Below are 24,715 nucleotides of genomic sequence, written 5' to 3' on the forward strand. Positions count from 1 at the left end.
AAAATAGTAATTTGCTTTCAAATTTTATTCATACACATTTCTACCTTTCAGTGATGCACAACAATCATTATATAAAAAGATCCAGTTCACATTCTCTTTTTTGAATACATGCATACAAATGCACCTGCATGCACACACATGCACTAACAAATCACTCAAGTTTCATGCAGCATAAAATTAGCCAGCTTAAAATCTTTTTGTCTGCCATTTCACCCTTTAACACCAAAAAAAGTCACGGGGGAAAAAAATAAAGCTATTGCTTTCCAGAAAGCACTGATTACAACCAGCTGAAACCTTTCACTTAGACGAGCTACTCTGATCAGTTGATTAAAAAAAAAACCCCAAAAATGCAACTTTTTGCAGAGCTGATGTCTGTTTAAAAAAGAAAGGTAAAAAGAAATTCTTCATTAACAAACTTAAAACTACTCCCTCTTCAGCTTTATGATGTTTGGCAAAACACATTTCAATGCTCTTGTAAAATTCCTTCACTGGAAAACACGTATTTCAGAAAAAAAAACCTCATTTGTCTCATTTGTCAAAGAGGTCTACACAAAAAGAATTGGACATATACATAAAACAAATGCATCAGAACATTTCAAGAATCTGTTATTCTCCTACAATGTGTGACTTCTTTGTGACTTTTCTTCTGGATGCTGGTGATACCAAGACTGTCTTCTGTATTGGGCCTGATGAGGAGGATTTCTATGCTACTTTGGAAGCAAAAGTTCTTTTGGCTTTCGCAAGAGATGATTTGCGAACAAGATCTTCACGTCCAATTTCTATCATTTTCTGCTCCCATTCTTCTAATTCCTTCTTGTATTTTTCTCTTTCTACCCTGGCATCTTTCTCATATATCTGTAAATAAATTTATGCAAAACTTCTTTAACATACATTTATTAACAATTAATTTAGGAGGACATTCAGTTCACGTTTTTACTATTTAACATAACAGTGTAACAGGCAATGGATGTAAGGGTTAGTTTGGATTTCTGACAGGAGACTTGTCTGAGATAACAACACTCACTGCCTCTTCCTTCTCTGGAAACTCAAGTCTTCCTTAGTCTCCCACAGATTTCTTTAGCTATTCTATAAATACCATAAAGGAGTGTGCTATCTTCTTGTCTATTTGTCACTACACTTAGCAATAAAGAGCACAAACATTTTGAATCAAGTTGTACAAACACTCAGAAATTTTGGTATAGCTCAGCATGAACTTCAATCTCTGTAACATGTAAACATTGTATAAAGTGCCCACAATTCTATGGGATGACGGGTGTGTCCTATCAGAAGAGTTTTGCCAGCTTCCATCAGGCTACCAATTCTGAGTGCCTGCATGCAGGACTAACAGATTAAGACTGCTCTTTGTTTTGGCCATGTGACTTCTGCATTTTAGTTACATCCAATGATAATTTACTCAAAACACTCATATACCATGAAAGAATGAATTGTGATTATGTGTGGGTGTGAACTGTGACTGTATGTGGGTCTGCCTGGTGTGCTGGGTATGAATGTGTGTGATGCTACTGTTGATCATTGAGGTTGTGCTGTGTAGTTCTTCACTGCTATCTTACATAACTTTTTAATTGGCCTCTGGGATAAATAAAGTTGTCCTTATCTTTTAAATGTTTCAAGACAAAAAAAAAAAAAAAAAAAACACTGATCAAAATTTTTTTACAAGTCATGTTACTAAAATAAAATTAGTCATTTCTTATCTATTCTTATGAGCTCGACACAAAGATGACAATCAAAATGCAAAATTGGCTCCAGTCTTTTTTCTGCAATATAATTCTGCAATAATTATTGTGTACATTGCAAAATGCATGCTAATATTTACTGACCTCTGTTAATGCCTGTAAAAAGAAAATCAAGTCATAGACTACATCTAAGATTTCTTTGCCTGTCTCTTGTAATGAGTGTCCATCAGTAGTCAGAACCATTTCCCACAAGTTTTTAAACGATCTAAAACTGTGTGTACACAACTAATAGTGAGGCTCTAGTGAACAGGATCATACCAAAACCCTTATATAAAATCAGATAACATAAAATGTATCCATTTCATCTAAGGACAAAACAAATAATATCGTGATACTAAGTAAACATGAGAATACACCAATAAAGAAAATTATAAAATTCAACTACCTCTTTCTCCTCTTTGGACATATTGCGCCAGTGGTCTGCAAGATGTTTACAAAATTGCTGAAAAAAGTTCAAAGTCCTAGTATTACAATATTAATTATATAATCCTGGAGATGCTATCTTCCTAGATCTTATCAGAATGACCATGAAATGTCAGTATATAAAAAGGCATTCTGCATGCACACACACACAATTCATCAACAACATGCAAATACATAAATATTTAGTATTTTAAAGTCTAAACCATAAATTGTACTCTCTACTTAGTGTGTAAATCAAAATGAAAAAGAGACTGTGTTAAGTGAGAAAGGAGAATTTTTTTTAGTCCATAAATTTTGTTTTCTTTTCATAATATGGTCCTTATCCTATTTGCTTTCATCACTCACATTCACAGATACACCACCCCGTGCATGCAGAGAAGATCTCACAAACACCATATATCCGTTTGGTGGCTTTTTTGGCTTTCCCAGATCGCGCAACTCCTGCAGTGCAAGGATTATGTAATATATGAAAACATGTACATAAAATGACTTGCACGTCTTCTTATGCACCAAATGTTTTTATAATTTAAATCTCAAGCTAAATCACTGTCATAAAAAATGTTGCTGTATAAATTTATATTTTTTTCAGATAACATAATTTTTCACATTTTATTTTCAAGTCATAAATTTGACTTGGGATGAACAATTCATCATTTTTTAATATAATGTAACCAATAAATAACTCAAAATCTTCCTGGTCCCATTAAAAATGACTAAAAATGTGAAAAAAGAGGATAGATAAAAGTCACCCACACGAACTAAACTGTGAGTCTAATAAAACAGAAAACATTCAAAAACGTCCATCAGGTGAACATGACAAGTCTGCCAATGAGCTCATAAAAAATACCTACATCTAATACAAGAGAAGAGTTAAATATATGTGATCAAATGCTACATTTAAACTATGAGGTACTCATCTACTTTATTTCTTTCTTTGTTTTTGGGGGAACTGTCATGCTCGTAAGACAGGCATATTTGCATTCATAAAGCTGCTTTGTCAATGAATTTGGATGACTTGAAATGGCTTCCTGGCTGGATCTAATCCAATGTAAAATTGTAAAAAGCCGTACATTACTTTGGATCACAAATTAGAAATGTTCTTCCCTGGTACTTTACTTGTTGGCAAAACTCTGCAGCTTGGCTAATTTCTCAGTGCTGATGTGCAAACAATTTTATAAGAATTAGACTGCCCATCAAATCATATCCCACCTGGATTCCATGGTAAACTCATCTTTCACTTACTTGTTTGTCTCTCAATCGTTCATGGAATTCCATTTTTGCACGTTCATCATCATGAAGCTGAGCTTTTTCTTGCTCACTGAGTCCATCTAAAAAAACCAAATACTTCCGTTTGTAGTCCTGATATTCTTCATGTGCAAGTAACTTGTATGCCTGTAAAGACCAAAGAATATATGCTACAAATAAAGGGGTAACACCTAACATGCAAAGGTATTTAAAAATTATATTCTTTAAAGGTAACAGGCTATAAAATTTGGAAGATTAAATTCCTAAAAATCTAAGTGTTTTTTGATGAAGTGGCTCCTTCATTATGTTCTAGATATAAACAGACAAAATGAAAGGCAATGTTCACATCAGTTACCTGTGTATAAATTTGCAATTTCAAACAAGTCGATGCTTATGCCATACTATGTTAATCAAACACACATTTCCTCCAGTTACTATTTATAACTCACACTTTTCCCTTCTGGGACTTGCTCCTTCCACAGTTGACTTGCAATCTTGCTTATTTTAGAAATACTGGCACCTTGATAAAAAGGGGGAAAAGAAAATTGTATCACAATGTTCTATATCTCATGCCTCAATATTTATATCAAAAATTACCAAAATTATCGTTATACAAACAAATTGTTAATATAGTTTAAAAATATTCAATATTTTCAGGTTTTTGTTTTGTTCATAAAAGATGTAATTGTCACTGTAATGGATACATGCAATAAAATGATACCTAAAATTTAAAAATGAAAATAATTAAAATTGGACATGTGTGCCTATGGCAAACCTGGATTATTTTGTCGAATTTTTGACAGCTTTTCATTCATAAACATCACAAAAGGGCGAGGTGGCATCTTTGGTGCATTAGGAAATTGGATAGACTGAGACATGCTGATCAAGCATCGTGCATCTTCAACTGGTCTGTGGACACAAGATGTTTAACTCACTTTAACAACTTTACCTGAGATTAAGCACTATATCATACATCTATAATTTACTTTTATCACATTATGTTAAGTATATCATTCTCTGTAACAGTAACATAATGCAGTACAAAATTAGAGTCTTTTTCAACCATGTTCCTTCAGAAATATTGAGTGGTGCTTAGCACTTCAGCATTACTCAAAGATATCTGTTGTTTGCTCCATCTAATGATGTTGTTCTTTTGGCAAGTGATGTTACTCAGTGCTTGGTTTCTCCAGAAAAATTGATCATCGCTCATCAGTCCACTTGAATACGTCAAGGTGGACAAAACCAATCACACCTTTACATCCTCTGTCAGGAATCTGGGATTCATGATCACTGCTGACAGGTCCCTTGATAGGCAAGTTAAAGCTGTCTGTCAGTCTGCTGCGAGCTGCCTAAGATCAGTCCACTTTGCCTGGTTCTCTCTACGCACACTGCCAGCACTCTTGTCTACCTATTCCTCACTATTTTTCTACCTAAGCTTGATTACTGTTACTCCATGCTTACAGGCTGCCAAACACACCTTGTTTATAAAATCCGGAAAGTACAGAACTCCACTACAGGTCAGGCTAGGAAACAGGACAATGTTGTTCCTCCCCTTCATTCTCTTGGCTACCATTTGTGCTTGCGATCATTACAAGCTAAGATGTGTTTTGATTTCTTTGCAGGCTCCTGCCATGCCTATTTCTCTGAACTTCTCTTCCCCTGTATCCCCGCCAGACAACACCACTCTTTCCTTCACCACGGTATGCAAAGTATTCCTGTCACCAGATCAACACATGGTCATAGGATTTTTAGTTATTGTGCAACAAAACAGTGGAACTATCATTCCATATCCGTTACTTACCTACCATTGAATTCTTTAAAAGAGCACTCAATACATATCTTTTCCTTGACCATTAGTCCTAACGACAGTTCGCCTAATGCTAGTACATCTTTAAACCCTTGTTCTTACTTCTTATTTCCTCTATTGACTTATAGTCCGCCTTTTCCCCTTCCTCTGCAGTCACGCAACTCACTTCTCATTCGTTATCGTTTGTAACCTGATTCATATTTGCGTCTTTTATGCTTGCCTTTAATTACTTGCCATTAATGCTGCTAATCCTTCCGTTCTCCGTATACTGTTCATGTCTTATTTTTGTCTCATGCACTGAAAGAATAATTATTTCTTTGTGAGCGTAATCATAAATCGCGCGTTTATTACTATTACTACCAATCCAGCGACGAATGAATGAAGCATCTAGAGATTAAACGGAAAACTAGTTTAGAATTGTCATTTATGACACATTCAGCATACCTGTGTGTTGTTAATGCCAAATGCTTCACGAAAACATCACCAATAGCTCCATAACGTTGCAACACGACGGCCATGTTTACACCGAGCGCGTGTTGACAGGGTAATCGTTATTAACTTCATGACAAATAACGAAACTAGGCCAAAACATTTTATAGCAACAATTAAACACTTCTAAAGAATAAAATCGAATATTTAGAGTATGTTCTTTAGATGCTTAAAATTAATGTAAGTAAAAGCAAAAATAAAACTGAGTTAGCTTGAGTTGAACCAGGAGACCTCCCTTTAAAAGTGTCACCTTCGCTGCGAGGATAAAATCTGCAATCTCATTTTATAATGTTTATAGAAACGCAGTCGGAAATAAATAAGATGAGAGTATTAATTATCTATCCTACCCGTTTCCCTTCCCTGCCAAAATTGAGAGAAAATAACCTCCCATATAATTACTGCTTTCGTACTATGAAGTTTATACAACTGCATGGTTTGACGATGTACTCACACGTTTGGCGTTTTCGTTTTATAATGACCAGTGACCTCATAAAGAGGTGGGTTTTTTTTTTTATAGATCAAGTACAGCAGTCCTTCAACATCATTTTAAGATATGTTTGAGTGCGCAAAGTACTATACATTCTTATAGGTATACTATATTGTCACATCTGCACATGTGTGTAGTTTAAAATTCATCCCTTCGTTTACTTGTACATCTACTTTCCAAGTATCGTAGGTGATATAATCAACGTTGATCATTCCATAATAACTTTTTTTGCTGTTTCACAGTTCCGGCCACTTCTTCAACACTCTCACAGCTGCTGATCGACAGCAGATAATAATTAAAGTGTCCAAATGTTCTTCCCACTGACGCCGGAATCGTCTCCAGTTTTGCTCGATATCCCCCTGCACGTCAAATTTTGTTGGTGTAGGTACATTTGCAGTAAAGTATCTTGGCTGCTGCTGCTGTTCGATATCGAATATATATTATTTCTTTTATATTTTCTTGTAATCCATCAGGGTCTAGGTAAAGGATTGACCAAAGCGCTGTTTTGACGCTGTGGGATTCTGCTTGATAGTGACTCACGAAACAGCTGGTCGACTTTCAAACAATCTTTCTTAACACCAATAGAATGTGTATAACCTTGTGTGTGTGTTAAACGATGGGTTATTTACAGGTAAATTTGTCTGCATACTGTGGAGATAAACAGCCCTAAGACATAACAGTGTCTTATGCACAACACCGTCAGGAACTATAAATTCTTCGTTTTGCCAGCACAACGAATTGTTCCAAATGTGTAGATGCCACTCCTGACACCATATGTGGTGCTCGTCTGGCAGTGCATATATGAGTGCATGAAACAGTCTGTATCATTTTACTGATAATTTACATTTTTTCCCCTGGCATCTTCAAAAATGTCGAAGTTGACACCGTGGTGTTTCGAAATTCTGTAAAATAATAATTTTAACACGTCCACCTGTCGCATCCAGAAGCAAGCCACACGCAAAGGCAGAGCACGACTCGCCCTTCTTAGAATCTACAGATCACGAGTAGGGACTGACACTACAGGTAGAATTCAAAGCGAAAGCTTAGCTTATAACTCAAACGGGGATGGTCATTTTAGATAAGGTGTTGAAAGTTCTGTTTTGGCCCTTTGGAGAATATTCAGTGACTGGAGAGTCTCAGTTGCAGCTTCTAAGGTCAAGTTATTTTTACAGCCTCTGTTCTTTCTTCTTCCTCTGACCTCCTGACTCACTTCATTTCGAGCAGGCATTTGGGCATTTCTCTTTTCCGTTCCAGGAAGCAGGAGAAAAATCTCTGGTGAACATGTTTGTCCATTCAGCCATCATAAGACAGCAGATAATTCTAAAAACTATTTTCTCAAGAAACTTCTACAGTTAGGTCACAGGCTCAAACTATTATTGTTCCTTAACACCCGTAGCTTTCACTGTTCGTATGTTGTGCTATTGTTAGCATTCATATTATTGTAATAAAAAGCATTTAGAGGATGATCTTAAAATGTTGTGGTAGAGTGGTGTACATGTATTATTAACTGGTCAGTAAGTTCACTTCGCAACTGTAGCCTATTGATTCGTTGGTCTACATTACACTATGAATACATTACAGAATGATAGGCTTGTCTAGGAGATAATGCAAATCATTTGCAAAACGGATAAAGAGAAAGTGCAAGAACACAAACAGGAATTAACAACGTGTATGTATGTGTGTGTGGAGGGGTGGCCGGGTGTGAGATATTGAACATTGGGATGGATGGAAGTGTGTTAATATGTATAGCACTCATGGGGAGTAAAAAATAGTAATTTGCTTTCAAATTTTATTCATCTACACCCAGAGGAAAGTCTGAGGCACACAATCCAGTAAGCTTCACAAAACTGTCAGGACTTTTATAAAGAGTAAGTCTCTAGCTTTCACTCAAACTAATCGGCTTCCTACTCATCATAAATAAAAACTAACCCAGTAAGGACTTGGGTCGTCTACTTATATCATGCTGGTAGAAGTTCTCATATGATACCTGTACAATAAAACAGCCAATATTAAGGTCAATTTCAAAAGTCCTTTAATTTTTTTCATACACATTTCTACCTTTCAGTGACACACTACAATCATTATATAAAAAGATCCAGTTCACATTCTCTTTTTTGAATACATGCATACAAATGTACCTGCACGCACACACATGCACTAACGAATCACTCAAGTTTCATGCAGCATAAAATTAGCCAGCTTAATAAATCATTTTGTCTGCCATTTTACCAAAGAAACATGGAGAAAAAAAATAAAGCTATTGCTCTCCCAGTAAGTTCTGATAACAACCAGTCGACACCTTTCACTTAGACAAGCTACTCTGATCAGTTAATTACAAAAAAAAAAAAAAAAAAAAAAAAGCAACTGTTTGCAGAGCCGATGTCTGTTTAAAAAAGAAAGGTAAAAGGAAATCCTTCATTAACAGACTAAAAACCCCTCCCTCTTTGGCTTTATGTTGTTTGGCAAAACACATTTCAATGCTCTTGTAAAATAACCCAAATTCCTTCACTGGAAAACACGTATTTCAGAAGAAACTCCTTTGTCAAAGAGGTATACACAAAAAGAATCAGACATAAACCTGCATTTGGTCTGATGAGGATATCTTTGCTACTTTAAAAACTTAAGTTCTTTTGGCTTTCACAAAAGATGATTTGCGAACAACATCTTCACGTCCAATTTCTATCATTTTCTTCTCCCATTCTTCTAATTCCTTTTTATACTTTTCTCTTTCTATCCTGGCATCTTCCTCGTATATCTGTAAATAAATTTATGCAAACTTCTTTAACATACATTTATTAACAATCATTTTAGAAGGACATTGAATTCATGTTTTTACTATTTAACATATCACTGTAACAGACAATGGATGTAAGAAGTTAGTTTGGATTTCAATGCTCTTCCTGCACTTATTTTAAAACTCCAAAACTAAGCCATATCCTATATCTAGCATGTGTTTACCCTTAAAAGACCTGAAGTTATTCACCATCAGCCGGTGTCCTAGATCATTCATGGTTTAAAGTCAGCAAAGAATACTTTTTCTTACATCACATCATACACCTGCTCACCCAAGGTTATATTTCATCCTTGCTTCTGTTTATCCTGTATATATTTTCAGCTGTTGCAGTAAATCAAAATGCAAAATTGGCTCTAATCTTTTTTTACAATCTGCAATAATTATTGTGTACATTGCAACATGCATGCTAACATTAACCGACCTCTGGTTAATGCCTGTGAAAAAAAAAAAATCAAGTCATAGACTACCTCTAAGATTTCTTTGCCTGTCTCTTGTACAGCTGAGCATCTCTGGGGAGTGTCCAGCAGTAGTCAGAACCATATCCCACAAGTTTTTAAATGATCTAAAACTGTGTGCATGTGTGTGCACAACTAAACATGAGGCTCTAGTGCAGACTTGGGCAAAGGCCGGCCTGCCCGCCAGTATATATACTATATATACAGTATTGGGTAAAACTGAGTTAACTATATTAGTCCGGCCCTCTAAAACCATCCCAATTTCTCATGCGGCCCCTTGGGAAAATTAATTGCCCACCCCTGCTCTAGTGAATGGGATAATACCAAAACCTTTATGAGATAACACAAAATGGATCTATTTCATCAAAGGACAAAACAAATAATATTTATTGTCTTCTTTAGGTACTAATCATTATCTAAAAACAAGCTCTTTACTAAACATTTCTACATTTCATCAAAATAAAAATATCCCCAAAAAAAATTTGGATCAAGAAACTGTTTGAATAAAACACCACAAAAAGTCATACAATGTAAACACGAGAATACACCAATAAAGAAAATTATAAAAATTCAACTACCTCTTTCTCCTCTTTGGGAATATTGCGCCAGCAGTCTGCAAGTTCTTTCATAAATTGCTGAAAAAAGTTCAAGGTCCTAGCATTACAATATTAATTATATAATCCTTAAGATGCTATCTTCTCTAGATCTTATCAGAATGAGCACCATAGCTCAGTACACAAAAAGACATTCTGCATGCACACACAATTCATCAACAACATATAAATACATAAACATTTAGTATTTTAAAGTCTTAAACTTAAATTGTACTTTCCGCTTAGTGTGTTAATCAAAATGCAACAGAGGCTGTTTTAAGTGAATATTGCATATGGTCAAAACGAGAGAATCTTTTAAGTCCATAAATTTTCTTTTCTTTTCAAAATATGGTCCTTATCCTATTTGCTTTTCATCACTCACTTTCATAGGTACATCACCCCGTTCATGCAGAGAAGATCTCACAAAAGCCATGTATCCGTTTGGTGGCCTTTTTGGTTTTCCCAGATCGTACAACTCCTGTAGAGCAAGGATTATGTAATGTCCGAAAATATGTACATTAATTAACTTGCACGTCTTCTTATGCACCAAATCTCAAGCTAAATCACTATCATAAAAAATGTTGCTGTACAAATTTACATTTTTTCAGAAAACATAATTCTTCAAATTTTATTCTCAAGTCATAAATGTACCTTGAGATGAACAACTCAGCATCTTTTAATATGATGTAACCAATTAACAACTCAAAGGTTCCCGTGCCATATGTATATATTTGAAATGAAAAACATATCTGGCTAATCTTCATATGATTGTAAGAAACTAGTTTTCTACTTGAAACCAGAAAACCACAGGTGTGCTAGTTGAAAGTACACACTGGTGCTATTATGCTGCACGAGAAAAGGGCCAGCTGATGTGCCAGTTAAGTACAGATAGTTTAGCAGGGAATAGTAGTAATAAATATGCTATGGGTAATTGAGTCAGAGGATCAGGACTAGACAGCCACAATGTCAGTAAAGACTTTGTGAAAAAGAAAGTGATACCATAACTTCTTTGTGCACAGTTGTATTGCTGTATATAGTTTGCTAACACTATGAACACAGTTGTATGGCTGTATATAATTTGTTAACACTATTATCTCTTTTTATCTTTAATTATACTACTCATTTCTGTTAGTGCATTTCTTATCTGTACACTTATGGTAGTGTTAGGGTGCAAAACATAGAGCTGTTCGAATGGATCCATTATAATGATATAATAAGAGAGGGAGAGAAAGAACAAGAATTCTGATGTTTTACATTATGCCAGCTGTGTATAGAAACGTTAAAGCAAGAAAAAAGTAAAATATGTGCTGTGGAAGATCACAAATCAAACAATAATGAAGATTCCGTGAAAAGGATGGTAAAAACTGTTGAGGATGAGGCCATTAAAAATGACTAAAAATGAGAAAAAAGAGGATAGGTAAAAGTCACCCACAAGAACTAAACACTGAGTCTGAAACAGAAATATTCTCTAAAGAGTAAAAAAAAGTCCAATCAGGTGAACATCACAAGTCTGCCAAAGAGCTCATTAAAAAGTACCTGCATCTGATATGGGAGAAGAGTTAAATATATGTGATCAAATGCTACATTCAAACATTTAGGTACCCATCTACTTTGTTTCTTTCTTCTTTGGGGAACTGCCATGCTCGAAAGGCAGGCATATTTGCAGTGTTCAAAAAGCTGCTGTCAATGAATTAGGATTACTTGAAATGCCTTCCTGGCTGGATCTAATCCAATGTATCCTGCACTGGATTCTATAGCAAATTCATCTTTCACTTACTTGTTTGTCTCTCAATCTGTCATGGCGTGCCATTTTTAAACGTTCATCATGAAGCTGAGCTTTTTCTTCCTCACTGAGTCCATCTAAAAAAACCAAAAACTTCTGTTTGTAGTCCTGATATTCTTCTTCGGCAAGTAACTTGTATGCCTGTTAAGACCAAAGAAAACATGCTACAAGTAAAGGGTAACACCTTGCATGTACAGGTATTTAAAAATTATATTCTTTCAAGGTATCAGATTGTAAAATCTGGAAGATTAAATTCCTAAAAATCTGAGTGTTTTTTGATGAAGTGGCTCTTTTATCCTGTCCTAAACATAAATAGACAAAATGAAAGGAAGTGTTCACATCAGTTACCTGTGTTTAGATTTGTGATTTCAAATAAGTAAATATGAATACCATACCATGTTACTCAAACACACGTTTCCTCCAGTTCCTATTTATAACTCACATTTTTCCCCTCTGGGCCTAGCTCATTCCAACGCTGACTTGCAATCTGGTTTATTTTAGAAAAACTGAAATCTTGACAAAAAAGGGGAAAAAAAACTATATCACAGTGTTCTATATCTCATACCTCAATATTTATATCAAAAATTACCAAATTTGTAGTAATACAAAAAATGTTAATAAAGCTTAAAAATATGCAATATTCTAAGGTTATTGTTTTGTTCATAAAAGACCTAATTGTAACTGAAATCGAAACAAGCAATGGAAATGACACTGAAATTTAAAAACGAAAATAAATAAAATTTGACATGTGTGCCCATAGTAAACCTGGATATTTTTGTTGAATTTCCTTCCTAAACTTCACAAAAGGGGGAGGTGGCCTCTTTGGTGCATCAGGGGATTGGATAGACCGAGACATGCTGATCAAGCATCGTGCATCTTCAACTGGTCTGTGGACACAAGATATTTAAAATGGGTAACTCACTTTAACAACTTTACCTAGTATTAAGCACTGTATCACACAAACAAATCTATAATTTGCTTTTATCACATTATGTTACGTATATCATTATCTGTAACAGTCACATAATGCAGTACAAAATTAGAGTCTTCTCAACCATGCTCCTTCAGAAATATGAAATGGAGCTTAGCACTTCAGCACTACCCAAAGATACAACAAAGTATAACTCTTATCTTGGGCACAATGTTCTCTCTGTGCATGTGACATCTGTTTCCAGGGATGGCTGACTTGACAAAATATAGCCTTAATTGATTGCTCAGCGAAAAAACCCCTAATTCCCCTCCTCTCCATCATTAAATTTATGTGTACCCTTTCAAAGCCATGCTAAATGAAGCTGTGCATTTCTATTCTATGCAGACAGTACAAGTTTCACTTACAAATGTTAACAATTAAAGTAAAATTTGAACTAAAAGGAAAAAATATATACAAAACACATAAGAGAAACAAAAAGAAGACTGCCATGGTAGGGTTGAGAATTCAACAACACTCTATTTACGAACAAGCAAAACAGAAATGTTACAAATATGTTTCAAATTCTCAAACACACACAAGCAAAAGAGGACATGGCAGATAAATGGAGGAAAGGGATTTTTTTTCCCCCTCCAAGATAAACATGTTCTCAGATGTTGTTGTGCTACACGCTGCTTAAGTTATTGATGATGCTTATACTGTTTCTGATGGTCTATAAAGGTTGTCACTGATGATACAAATCTTTCACTGGTCTTTGGTTCAAGTAGCACTCTGCATAGTACTTACTCCTTAAAATCCTTGTCCAATATAAAATTTATTATAAACTTAAAGCAGTGTCATGTTCAGAAATAGCTGACTGGTCCTTTAAGGATGAGCTACACAACACTGACAACTCAAAGCAGCATGTTTTGATGTGCACCAGGCTCCAACCGGCTTAGGTAGCTTTTAACGCCACTTTGCTGACAAAAATGTTACATTAATAGTAGAAATGCCTGTGCTACAATTAACATAAGAAAACAAGATTGACTCACAAAAAGCTTGTGCACTGATTATTTTAGAATGGAATGCAATCAATGAGACTTTCTCCAGCCCTTTTGGCTCTCAACAACAGTAACTAAAACATTCAGTGCAGTAATGGCTAGACTAGAGAGGGTCTGATACAGCCATAACAAGCATAATCCACACAAATCGCTCATAATACCAATCCTGCTTTATAAATGTGAAACATGGACTCTACTTGCTGATACAATTCTAGAGGCTGCTTTGAATCTCATACAAGGGACATTAAATCAATGACTTTGTAGGAAGCATGATTGCCACACTTGAATGGATGCCAGAAACCCCCTACTCACAACAGCCAAGTGCAAAAAGCTTATCTGGTTTGACCATATGACCTAGCACAAATTACCTTCTAAGGTGGTCAACACCAATGTGGCCAGAGGAATAACTAGTTTACAAATGTGGATTGGTCATCCAATATGGACCTTCTCACCATTGCTCAAGACAGGCATGAGTGACTGGCATTGTCAGCTGCTATGTCTATCAATGTCCTCCCTCCAATGACCAATACCAGTCAAAAGAATGAATGAATGCTGCATGAATGATTGCTTCAAATTCAGTTTTGTAGTTACCACAGTGAATGCTGGTGCTGCTGTCTCTGATCATCTCAACATTCAATGTATATATCTGCTCCACCTCTCTCACTCTGTACTTGATCTATGTAGGTTGGTACACAAGGTTCTTTATGGTATCTGTCCTTCAGCATAGTGATTATGACTGTTTGTTTCGTATGTTGTCCGATTCTCCCTTTTTCATTACTGTTATGTATATGGAGATAAAATATACCCTGACTTTTTTTCTTTTAAAAGAAAAGTTATTCTGGTTCTTAAGCAGAAATTTCCTTGCAATTTTAATTCAAATAATTTTTGCAGTCTATGTATCTCTTTCAGAAATGTCCTTGCAATTTTAATTCAAATAATTTTTGCAGTCTATGTATCTCTTTCAAAAATCTGGATCTTTCGAGATATCCCATGAAGAATTCTGCGCCCAGGAGATGGCTTTCAGATGTCTATATTATTAGCTTGTATGAGTGCTGTACATTCTCTTCTTTTACTCAGTGGGGTGATATCTGTTGTTTGCTCCATCTAATGATGTTGTTCTTTTGGCAAGTGATGTTACTCAGTGCTTGGTTTCTCAAGAAGAATTGATCATCGCTCATCAGTCCACTTGAATATGTCAAGGTGGACAAAACCAATCACACCTTTACATCCTCTGTCAGGAATCTGGGATTCATGATCACTGCTGACAGGTCCCTTGATAGGCAAGTTATAGCTGTCAGTCTGCTGCGAGCTACCTAAGATCAGTCTAATGGGCCAGGTTTTCTCTGCACACACTGCCAGCACTCTTGTCTACCTATTCTCACTATTTGTTCTACCTAGGCTTGATTATTGTTACTCCATGCTTACAGGCTGCCCCACATACCTTGTTTATAAACTCCAGAAATTACAGAACTTTACTACAGGTCTGGCTAGGAAACAGGACCATGTCGTTCTTCCCCTTCATTCTCTGCACTGGCTACCATCAGTGCTTGCATTCATTACAAGCTAAGATTTGTTTTGATTTCTTTGCCGCTCCTGCCATGCATATTTCTCTGACCTTCTCTTCCCCTGGTACAGGGGCTCCGCTCTTTCCCTCACGACGGTATACCAACTATTTCTGTCACCGGATCAACACATGGGCATAGGATATTTAGTTACTGTGCAACTAAGCAGTGGAACTCTCATTCCATATCCGTTACTTACCTACCATTGAATTCTTTAAAAGTTCACTCAATACATATCTTTTCCTTGAGCATGAGTCCTAACGACAGCTCGCCTAATGCTAGTACATCTTTAAACCCTTGTTCTTACTTCTTATTTCCCCTATTGGCTAGTCTGCCTTTTCCCCTTCCTCAGCAGTCACGCAACTCACTTCTCATTCATTATTGTTTGTTATCGGATTCATATTTGCGACTTTTATGCTTGTCTTTAATTACTTGCCATTATTGCTGCTAATCCTTCCGTTCTCCGTATACTGTCCATGTCTTGTTTTTGTCTCGTGCACTGAAAGAATATTCCTTCGTGAGCGCAATCATCAATCGCGCGTTTATTACTATAACAACCAATCCAGCGACGAATGAAGTATCTAGAGATTAATCAAATACTGAAACGGAGAACCAGTTTAGAATTGTCAACTAGGACACATTCAGCATACCTATGAGTTGTTAATATCAAATGCTTCACGAAAACATTAGCAATAGCTCTACAACGTTGCAACACGACGGCCATGTTTACACCGAGCGCGTGTTGACAGGGTAATCGTTATTAACTTTATGATAAATAACAAAAAAAATGTCAAAACTTGTTATAGCAACAATAAAACACTTCTGAAGAGAAAAACAGAATATTAAGAGTATATTCTATGAATGCGTAATATTAATGTAAGTATCAGCAAAAATAAAACGGAGTTAGCTTGAGGTGAACTAAGAGACCTCCCTGAACATATTTGGCACAATGGCTATATAGTGCTTTCATGTAAAGTTTAAAAGTGTCACCTACGCTGCGAGAATACAATCTGCAATCTCATTTATAATTTTTATACAAACTCAGCCATAAATAAATTAGATGAATTTATTAATTATAGCCCTCCCTACCCGGTTTCCCAACCCCCTTCCCTTTATGCTATATGATTGTACAACTGCATGCATGGTTTGACGATGTAATCACAGGTTGGGGTTTTCATTATATAATGATCAGTGACCTCGTCTAGAAGTGTTTTACAGATCAAATACAGGATAGCTAATATATTCTTGTAAGATATATCTTAGTGCCTAATTCACGATGCCAGGGTGCTTTGTGTGGTTTTTTTTTTTTGGTCACAGGAAAGTGCGTGATCTCTTTTCCATGGTGGAAGACTCCTGTAGATGGAGAAGGCTCTCTAATCTTAGTGATGCGTCCACCTCTCCCCGAATACCATCTCTTCTTCGTCTTCTTACCTCTCTCCTCACTTCGTTCTTTCTTTCTCTTTAACACTCTCCCCCTTCCCTTTCGTCACCTCCATTTGACGTCACCTTATGACATTTATGAAGCTCCTTGAGCTGTCTACAGGCCAGCATAAGGCGCTGGCGCTTGCGGAGTCACACAGACCACTCGACCATTTAGGAAATGTCCATCATTTACACCCTTTCATCCACACATGTGCTCAGTCCTAGCATTCTGACTAGATCCCTGATACATATACATAAAACAAATACATCAAAACATTTCAAAAATCTGTTATTCTCATGAAAAGTAAGACTCCTTTGTGACTTTCCTTCTTGATGCTGGTGATACCAAGACTGTCTTCTGTATTTGGCCTGATGAGGAGGATTTCTATGCTACTTAGAAAACTTAAGTTCTTTTGGCTTTCGCAAGAAATGATTTGCGAACAAGATCTTCACGTCCAATTTCTATCATTTTCTTCTCCCATTCTTCTAATTCCTTCTTGTACTTTTCTCTTTCTTCCCTGGCATCTTTCTCGTATATCTGTAAATAAATTTATGCAAACTTCTTTAACATAATTTATTAATAATCATTTTAGAAATGACATTAAGTTCATGTTTTTACTATTTAACATAACAGTGTAACAGACAATAGATGTAAGGGTTAGTTTGGATTCCAATACTCTTCCTACACTTATTTTAAAACTCCAAAACTAAGCCATATCCTATATCTGCATGTGTTTACCATAAAAGAACTGAAGGCAATGAGCTGGTGTCATGGATCATTCATGGTTAAAAGTCTGCAAAGATCCCTTTTCTTACATCATATCATACACCTGCTCACCCCAAGGCTATAATTTCATCTTTGCTTCTGTTCATCCTGTATATTAACAGCTGTTGCAGTAACCATGAAGGAAAATATTTCATCAAATTCTCCAACACTGCTCTCTCTTCAGCAGATGCTAATGGTGTAATCTTGGATGAATCTATCACTTGGTGCAATGGCAATTTCTTACAACTTAATGCCAGCAAAACCATTCAGATTCTCTTTAATTTCTGTTAGAATTCTCCACCAAGTCCAGTAACTGTCATCCATTATGAGGAGACATTTAAAAACATGGGCACCATCTCTGACAGGAGACTTGTCTGAGATAACAACACTCACTGCCTCTGGCCCTCTTCCTTCTCTGGAAACTCATGTCTTCCTTAGTCTCCCACAGATTTCTTCAGCTATTCTATAAATACCATAAAGGAGTGTGCTATCTTCTTGTCTATTTGTCACTACACTTAGCAATAAAGAACACAAACATTTTGAATCAAGTTTTACAAACCTACTCAGAAGTTATTGGGAGAGAACACAATTCTATGGGACGGTGGGTGTGTCCTATCAGGAGAGTTCTGTCAGATTCCATCATGCTATCAATTATGAGTGTCTGCATGCAGAACAAACAGATTGAGGCTGTCCTTTGTTTTGGCTGTGTGAATTTTAGTAACATTTAATGACAATTTACTCAATACACTCATATATCATGAAAGAATGAATTGTGATTATGTGAGGGTGTAAACTGTGATTGCATGCAGGTCTGCCTGGTGTGCTGGGTTTGAATGTGTGATGATATTGATCATTGAGGTTGTGCTGTGTAGTTCTTCACTGCTTCCTTACAGAACTTTTTAACTGGCCTCTGGGATAAATAAAGTTGTCCTTAAATTTTCGATGTTTCAAGACAAAAGAAACACTGATCAAAATTTTTTTACAAGTCATAGACTACCTCTAAGATTTCCTTGCCTGTCTCTTGTACAGCTGAGCATCTCTGGGAAGTGTCCAGCAGTTGTCAGAACCACATCCCACAAGTTTTTAAACGATCTAAAACTATGTGCATGTGTGTTCACAACTAAACATGAGACTCTAGTGAACAGGATAATACCCAAACCCTTATCTAAAATCAGATAACATAAAATAAAAATTTCAAAAAAGAAAATTAGGATCAGGAAACTGTTTGAATAAAACACCACAAAAAAGTCATACTATGTAAACATGAGAATACACCAATAAAGAAAATTATAAAAATTCAACTACCTCTTTCCCCTCTTTGGGAATATTGTGCCAGTGGTCTGCAACTTGTTTGAGAAATAGCTGAAAAAGTTCAAAGCCCTAGTATTACAATATTAATTATATAATGCTGGAGTATAGCTCAGTATATAAAAAGGCATCCTGCATGTGCACACAATTCATCAACATGTAAATACATAAATGTTTAGTATTTTAAAGTATAAATCATAAATTGTACTCTCTGCTTAGTGTGCAAATCAAAATGCAACAGAGGCTGTGTTAAGTGAACATTGCATAACATGATCAAAAATGAAGAGAAGTTTTTTTAAAGTGCATAATTTGTTTTCTTTCTTTTTTCAAAAGATGGTCCTTATCCTTTTTGCTTTTCCCCACTCACTTTCATAGGTACACCACCCTGTTCAGGCAGAAAAGATCTCAGAAACACCATGTATGCGTTTGGTGGCTTTTTTGGCTTTCCCAGATCGCGCAACTCCTGCAGTGCAAGGATTATGTAATATATGAAAATTTGTACATAAAGTAACATGTACATCTTCTTATGCACAAAATGTTTTCATAACTTAAATCTCAAGCTAAATCACTATCATGAAAAATGCTGCTGTATATATTTACATTGTTTTTCAGATTACATACTTTTTTCAAATTTTATTTTTGTCATAAATTTATATAGTGCATTTCTTGTCTGTACAAGAGTGGTTGTGATAGAGTCACATTATAATGGATCCATTATAATGATATAATAAGAGAGGGAGAGAAAGAACAAGAATTCTGATGTTTTTCATTCTTCCAGCTGTGTATAGAAACGTTAAAGCAAGAAAAAAGTAAAATATGTGTCTGTGGAAGATCACAATCAAACAATAATGAAGATTCTGTGAAAAGGATGGTAAAAACTGTTGAGGATGAGGCCATTAAAAATGACTAAAAAAAAAAAAGAGGATAGGTAAAAGTCACAGAACAAGACTGTGAGTCTGAAAACAGAAATAGCCTGTAAACAGTCAGTCCATCAGTCCATCAGCTGAAAATGACAAGTTGACAAAGAGCTCATAAAAAAGTACCTGCGTCTGATATTTGATGACAGTTATATATATGTGATCAAATACTACATTCAAACTTTTAGGTACTCATCTACTTTGTTTCTTTTTTATTTGGGGAACTGCCATGCTCGAAAGGCATAAGATATAGACTGTTGATCAAAACATATCCCGCCCTGGATACCATGGTAAACTGATCTTTCACTAACTTGTTCGTCTCTCAATCTTCTATGGTATGACATTTTGGCACGTTCATTATTATGAAGCTGGCTTTTTCTAGCTCACTGAGTCCATCTAAAAAAACCAAATACTTCTTTCTGTAGTCCCGATTTTCTTCTTGTACACGTAACTTGTATGCCTGTTAAGACCAAAGAAAACATGCTACAGTTATACGGGTAACACCTAGCATGCACAGTAATTATATTCTTTCAAGGAACAGGCTATAAAATTTGGAAGATTAAATTCCTAAAACTCTGAATGTTTTTTGATCAAGCTCCTTCATACTGTCCTAGACATAAATAGACAAAATAAAAGGATATGTTCACATCAATTACCTGTGTTTAGATTTGTGATTTCAAACAAGTAGATACTGATGCCATTCCATGTTACTCAAACACACGTTTCCTCCAGTTCCTATATATAACTCACAGTTTTCTCTTCTGTGCCAAGCTCATTCCACAGCTGACTTGCAATCTTGCTTATTTTAGGAGCACTGGCACCTTGATAAAAAGTGGGAAAAGAAAACTATATAAAATTGTTCTATATCTCATACCTCAAATTTATATCAAAAATTACCAAATTTGTAGTAATACAAAAAAATGTTAATATTGCTTAGAAAATATGCAATATCCTCAGGTTATTGTTTTTAATTGTTACTGTAATGGAAACAAGCTATTGAAGTGATACCTAAAATTTTAAAATGAAAATAAATAAAATTTGACACGTGTGCCTAAAGTAAACCTGGATTATTTTGTCGAATTTCTGACATTTTTTCAGTCATAAACTTCACAAAAGGACGAGGTGGCCTCTTTGGTGCATCAGGGGATTGGATAGACCGAGACATGCTGATCAAGCATCGTACATCTTCAACTGGTCTGTGGACACAAGATGTTTAGATGTTTTATCGCATTATGTTAAGTATATCATTATCTGTAACAGTAACATAATGTAGTACAAAATTTGAGTCTTCTCAACCATGTTCCTTCAGAAACATTGAGTGTGCTTCGCACTTCAGCACTACCCAAAGATACAACAAAGTATAAAGCTATTCACAAGCTTCCAAACTCCCCATCATTAGCACAGTTCGGTGGCGCAAACGTTATCTCCTCTCACCAATACAGAGAAGATTTGCTCTCTTGGGTTCAGCTCTTATCTTGGGGACAATGTTATCTCTGCATGTGGCATCTGTTTCAGGGATGGCTGCCTTGACAAAGTGTAGCCTTAATTGTTTGCTCAGCAGAAAACACCCATTCCCCTCCTCTCCATCAATAAATTTATGTGTACCCTTAAAGCAAAATCTTAACTAAAAAAAATACATTAAAATTATTTACATTTAAAAAAGCAGAAGGGAGACCGCCATGGTTAGCACAAGAGGACATGGCAGATAAAGGAAGAAAGTGATTTTTTTTCCACTCCAAAATAAATATGTTCTCAGTAGTGACTGTGCTACACACTGCTTAAGTTATTGACGATACTTATACTGTTTCCAATGGTCTATAAAGGTTGTCACCAATGGTACAAATCTTTCACTAGGCATTGGTTCAAGATTCATGCAGTATGTCGTGCTCTCCTCTCTGCATAGCACTTACTCCTTTGCATCCTAGCCCAAAGTAAAGTATGTTATGAATTTAAAGCAGTCATGTTGAGAAATAGTTGACTGGTCCTTTAAGGATGAAATGCACATCACTGACAACCCAAAGCAACATGTTTTGATGTGCACCAGGCTCCAACTGGGCATGGCTTATGTAGCTTTTAATGCACTTTGCTGACAAAAATGTTACACTAATAGTAGAAATGCAATGCTACAATTAACATAAAAAACAAGACTGACTTATCAAAAACATGTGAACTGATTATTTTAGAATGGAATGCGATCATTGAGACTTTCTCCAGCCCTTTAAGCTCTCCACAACAGTAACTAAAATATTCAGCGCAGTAATGGCTAGACTGGAGAGGGTCTGGTACAGCCATAACAAGCATAAGCCACACAAGTCCTTCATAGTACAGATCCTGCTTTATAAATGTGAAACATGGACTCTACTTGCTGATACAATTCTAGAAGCTGCTTTGGATCTCATAGAAGGGACATAAAATCGATGACTTTGTAGGAAGCATGATTGCCACACAACAGCCAAGTGGCGTAAGTCTGCTTTGACCATATGAACTGGCACAAGTTACCTTGGAAGGTGGTCAACAACAATGTGGCCAAACGAATAATTGGTTTACAAATGTGGATTGGTCATCCCATATGGACCTACTTACCATTGCTCAAGACAGACCTGAGCGGCTGGCATTGTCAAGTACCAGTCAAGAGAATGAATGAATGCTGCATGAATGATTGCTTCAGCTTGTTTGATAGTTACAGCAGTGAATCCTAGTGCTGCTGTCTCTGATCATCTCAACATTCAATGTATACATCTGGTCCTACTCTTGCATTCTGTGGCTTATCTGTGTAGGCTGGTACACAAAGTTTTTTAGGGTATCTGTCCTTCAGCATAGTGATTATAACTGCTCTTTTCTAATGTTGTTGGATTATTCCATTTTTGTTATTGTTATGTATTTATATTTATATATATGTATATAACATATAGCTTCTTCTATTTTTTTTTAAAGAAAATGTATTCTGGGTCTTGAACAGACATTTCCTAGCAGTTTTGTTTCAAATAACCTTTGCAGTCTATGCATCTCTGTTACAAATCTGGATGTTTTGAGACATCCCATGAGGAATGGTTTCTGACCAGCCGATTTTTCTGAACCTTCTCTTTCCCTGTATCCCAGCCAGGCAGCTCCGCTCTTTCCCTTACGACGGTATACCAACTATTCCTGTCACCAGATTGACACATGGGCATAGGAGTTTTAGTTACTGTGCAACAAGACAGTGGAACTCTCCTTCCATATCTGTTACTTACCCACCATCAATTTCTTTAAAAGTGACTAAATGCAAATCTCTTCCTTGAGTATAAGTCCCACCGACAGTTGGCCAAACCTTGTTTGAGGTACCAAACCCATAAGTTTCATATGCACATGCACCAAACCCTTCTTTAGTGTCATCATGAATTGCGGGTGTGTCTTGACCTCCGCGGCGGAGGCTCCGCCAAACCCCTGAGACCGACTCACCGAACCCCGGTTAAGAACCACTGCCCTAATGCTAGTACATCTTTCAGCCGTTGTTATTACTTCTTATTTCATCTGTTGACTAGTCTGCCTTTCCCTTTTCCTCTGCAGTCATGCAACTCACTTCTCATTCATTATTGTTTCTTATCCGATTCATATTTGCGTCTTTTATGCTTGTCTTTAATTACTTGCCATTATTGCTGTTAATCCTTCCGTTCTCCGTATACTGTCCATGTCTTGTTTTTGTCTCATGCACTGAGAATATTCCTTCGTGAGAGTAATCATAAATCGCGCGTTTATTACTATAACAACCAATCCAGCGACGAATGAATGAAGTATCTAGAGATTAATCAAATACCGAAAGGGAAAACTAGTTTATAATTGTAAGCTAGGACACATTCAACATACCTATGAGTTGTTAATATCAAATGCTTCACGAAAACATTAGCAGTAGCTCTACAACGTTCGCAACACGACGGCCATGTTTACACCGAGCGCGTGTTGACAGGGTAATCGTTATTAACTTTATGATAAATAACAAAAATAGGCCAAAACTTGTTATAGCAGCAATAAAACACTTCTGAAGAGAAAAATAGAATATTTAGAGTATATTCTATGAATGCGTAAAATTAATATCAGTATCAGCAAAAATAAAACGGATTTAGCTTCAGGTGAACTAAGAGACCTCCCTGAACATATTTGACGCAATGGCTATATAGAGCTTTCATGTAAAGTTTAAAAGTGTCACCTACGCTGCGAGAATACAATCCGCAATCTCTTTAATAATGTTTATAGCTGAATCGCTTGTTTGGGGCAGCGTGTTGGGACCGCTTTCATTGCTGGTTCCCTCCATCCCTCATCCCCTTCCACCCCATCTCTTGGTCGCGCGAGACGGACAAAAGCGGGAGATGTAGCACCCGAACTGTCCAGTACACATAGCAAAAGTCAGTGCTTGCTCCTGTTTACCGAAAGGCGGGTGGTGTTGCTTGGAAAAGCAGTAAAACATTGGTTCTGAACAAGTGTGAAGTTCTGCCGCAAGCTGCTAAGGTCCCACTGGAAAGCGGCTTACGTCACTCGATCAGCATCCACTTTCTATGTAAACTTCTGTCCACCCTGAGTACGAGAGAAGTACCATTAAATTTTTGCCGCAAGGTGTTTTGATCCGCTGGAAAACGGCTCACATCGCTCAACCCCCTCTTTCCCTAATGTGTGTGTGTGGGGGGGAATTGGTGTTTGACGCCAAGTCAGCAACTAAGGATATATCACGGCAAGGCAGCCAGCCCTGTAAACAGGTGTCACTTGCAGAGAAAGAACAGCGTGCCCGAGACGAGAGCTGAACCCAGGACAGCCAACCTTTAGTGTATTGGTGATAGGCGTTAACCGTTACGCCACCGGACAGCCCTCCCCACCCCAGGGAGTAAGGTGCTAGGTTTTAGTAGACTAGGTAGGTTAGAGTAGATATAGTAGTTGTCTGCTTAAATTATGTAAATAAATATATGCCTTTGAA

The 24,715-nt window shown here is 36.5% G+C and overlaps 3 protein-coding genes across 14 annotated transcripts in view; all 3 read right to left on the reverse strand.

Moving 5' to 3' along the window:
- Positions 1 to 10: 10 nt before the first annotated feature.
- The window catches only part of LOC112569659 (transcription factor A, mitochondrial-like), a 32,262-nt gene continuing 7,557 nt past the window's right edge, over positions 11 to 24,715 (reverse strand). Inside the window, exons 1-8 of one of the 7 annotated variants that reach the window (XM_025247526.1) lie at positions 5,674 to 5,792; positions 5,464 to 5,526; positions 4,198 to 4,331; positions 3,872 to 3,942; positions 3,420 to 3,569; positions 2,523 to 2,618; positions 2,140 to 2,196; positions 11 to 855 (exon numbers count right to left, since the gene is read on the reverse strand). In XM_025247526.1, the coding sequence (XP_025103311.1) occupies positions 703 to 855; positions 2,140 to 2,196; positions 2,523 to 2,618; positions 3,420 to 3,569; positions 3,872 to 3,942; positions 4,198 to 4,300 (630 nt within the window). In that variant the 5' untranslated portion in view covers positions 4,301 to 4,331; positions 5,464 to 5,526; positions 5,674 to 5,792 and the 3' untranslated portion in view covers positions 11 to 702. Of the gene's footprint in view, positions 856 to 2,139; positions 2,197 to 2,522; positions 2,619 to 3,419; positions 3,570 to 3,871; positions 3,943 to 4,197; positions 4,337 to 4,899; positions 5,386 to 5,419; positions 5,527 to 5,673; positions 5,852 to 15,796; positions 16,018 to 24,715 lie in introns of those variants that run through there. The other 6 variants (XM_025247524.1, XM_025247525.1, XM_025247522.1 and 3 more) reach the window with 6 other exon arrangements.
- On the reverse strand, positions 7,981 to 16,126 carry LOC112569662 (transcription factor A, mitochondrial-like). Of its 3 annotated transcripts, none has more exons than XM_025247530.1 (7): positions 16,011 to 16,126; positions 12,596 to 12,717; positions 12,273 to 12,343; positions 11,825 to 11,971; positions 10,430 to 10,525; positions 10,033 to 10,089; positions 7,981 to 8,960 (listed from the first exon to the last, which is right to left on the reverse strand). In XM_025247530.1, the coding sequence occupies exons 1-7, from the start codon at positions 16,082 to 16,084 to the stop codon at positions 8,826 to 8,828; spliced, it is 702 nt and encodes a 233-aa protein (XP_025103315.1). In that variant the 5' UTR covers positions 16,085 to 16,126; the 3' UTR covers positions 7,981 to 8,825. The 3 variants fall into 3 exon arrangements, with proteins under 3 accessions (XP_025103315.1, XP_025103316.1, XP_025103317.1); XM_025247531.1 differs by lacking the exon at positions 16,011 to 16,126 and adding an exon at positions 14,251 to 14,686; XM_025247532.1 differs by lacking the exon at positions 16,011 to 16,126 and adding an exon at positions 14,167 to 14,686.
- Positions 17,055 to 23,825, reverse strand: LOC112569663 (transcription factor A, mitochondrial-like). Of its 4 annotated transcripts, none has more exons than XR_003100497.1 (7): positions 23,617 to 23,809; positions 20,836 to 20,969; positions 20,430 to 20,594; positions 20,187 to 20,233; positions 19,224 to 19,319; positions 18,854 to 18,910; positions 17,055 to 17,320 (listed from the first exon to the last, which is right to left on the reverse strand). XR_003100497.1 is itself a non-coding variant. In XM_025247533.1 (6 exons), exons 2-6 carry the CDS (start codon positions 20,936 to 20,938, stop codon positions 17,186 to 17,188), a joined length of 462 nt encoding a protein of 153 aa, XP_025103318.1. In that variant the 5' UTR covers positions 20,939 to 20,969; positions 23,617 to 23,718; the 3' UTR covers positions 17,055 to 17,185. The 4 variants fall into 4 exon arrangements, 1 of the variants encoding a protein (XP_025103318.1); XR_003100498.1 differs by having other exon boundaries at positions 20,524 to 20,594; positions 23,617 to 23,718; XR_003100496.1 differs by having other exon boundaries at positions 19,224 to 20,233; positions 23,617 to 23,825.

Source organism: Pomacea canaliculata, linkage group LG7, assembly GCF_003073045.1.
Source record: "Pomacea canaliculata isolate SZHN2017 linkage group LG7, ASM307304v1, whole genome shotgun sequence".
In the NCBI taxonomy this organism is placed as follows: Eukaryota; Metazoa; Mollusca; class Gastropoda; order Architaenioglossa; family Ampullariidae; genus Pomacea; species Pomacea canaliculata.

Coding starts and splice junctions, on each gene's coding strand:
- LOC112569663 (XM_025247533.1), bottom strand. CDS start 20,938: ATGTCTCGGTCTATCCAATCCCCTGATGCACCAAAGAGGCCACCTCGT. Junction 20,595..20,835: donor AATTCGACAAAATAATCCAG/GTTTACTTTAGG, acceptor CTTTTTATCAAG/GTGCCAGTGCTCCTAAAATA. Junction 17,321..18,853: donor TTCCCAAAGAGGGGAAAGAG/GTAGTTGAATTT, acceptor ATTTATTTACAG/ATATACGAGAAAGATGCCAG.
- LOC112569662 (XM_025247530.1), bottom strand. CDS start 16,084: ATGGCCGTCGTGTTGCAACGTTGTAGAGCTATTGCTAATGTTTTCGTG. Junction 12,344..12,595: donor AATTCAACAAAAATATCCAG/GTTTACTATGGG, acceptor TTTTTTGTCAAG/ATTTCAGTTTTTCTAAAATA. Junction 10,090..10,429: donor GGGGTGATGTACCTATGAAA/GTGAGTGATGAA, acceptor AACTTTTTTCAG/CAATTTATGAAAGAACTTGC.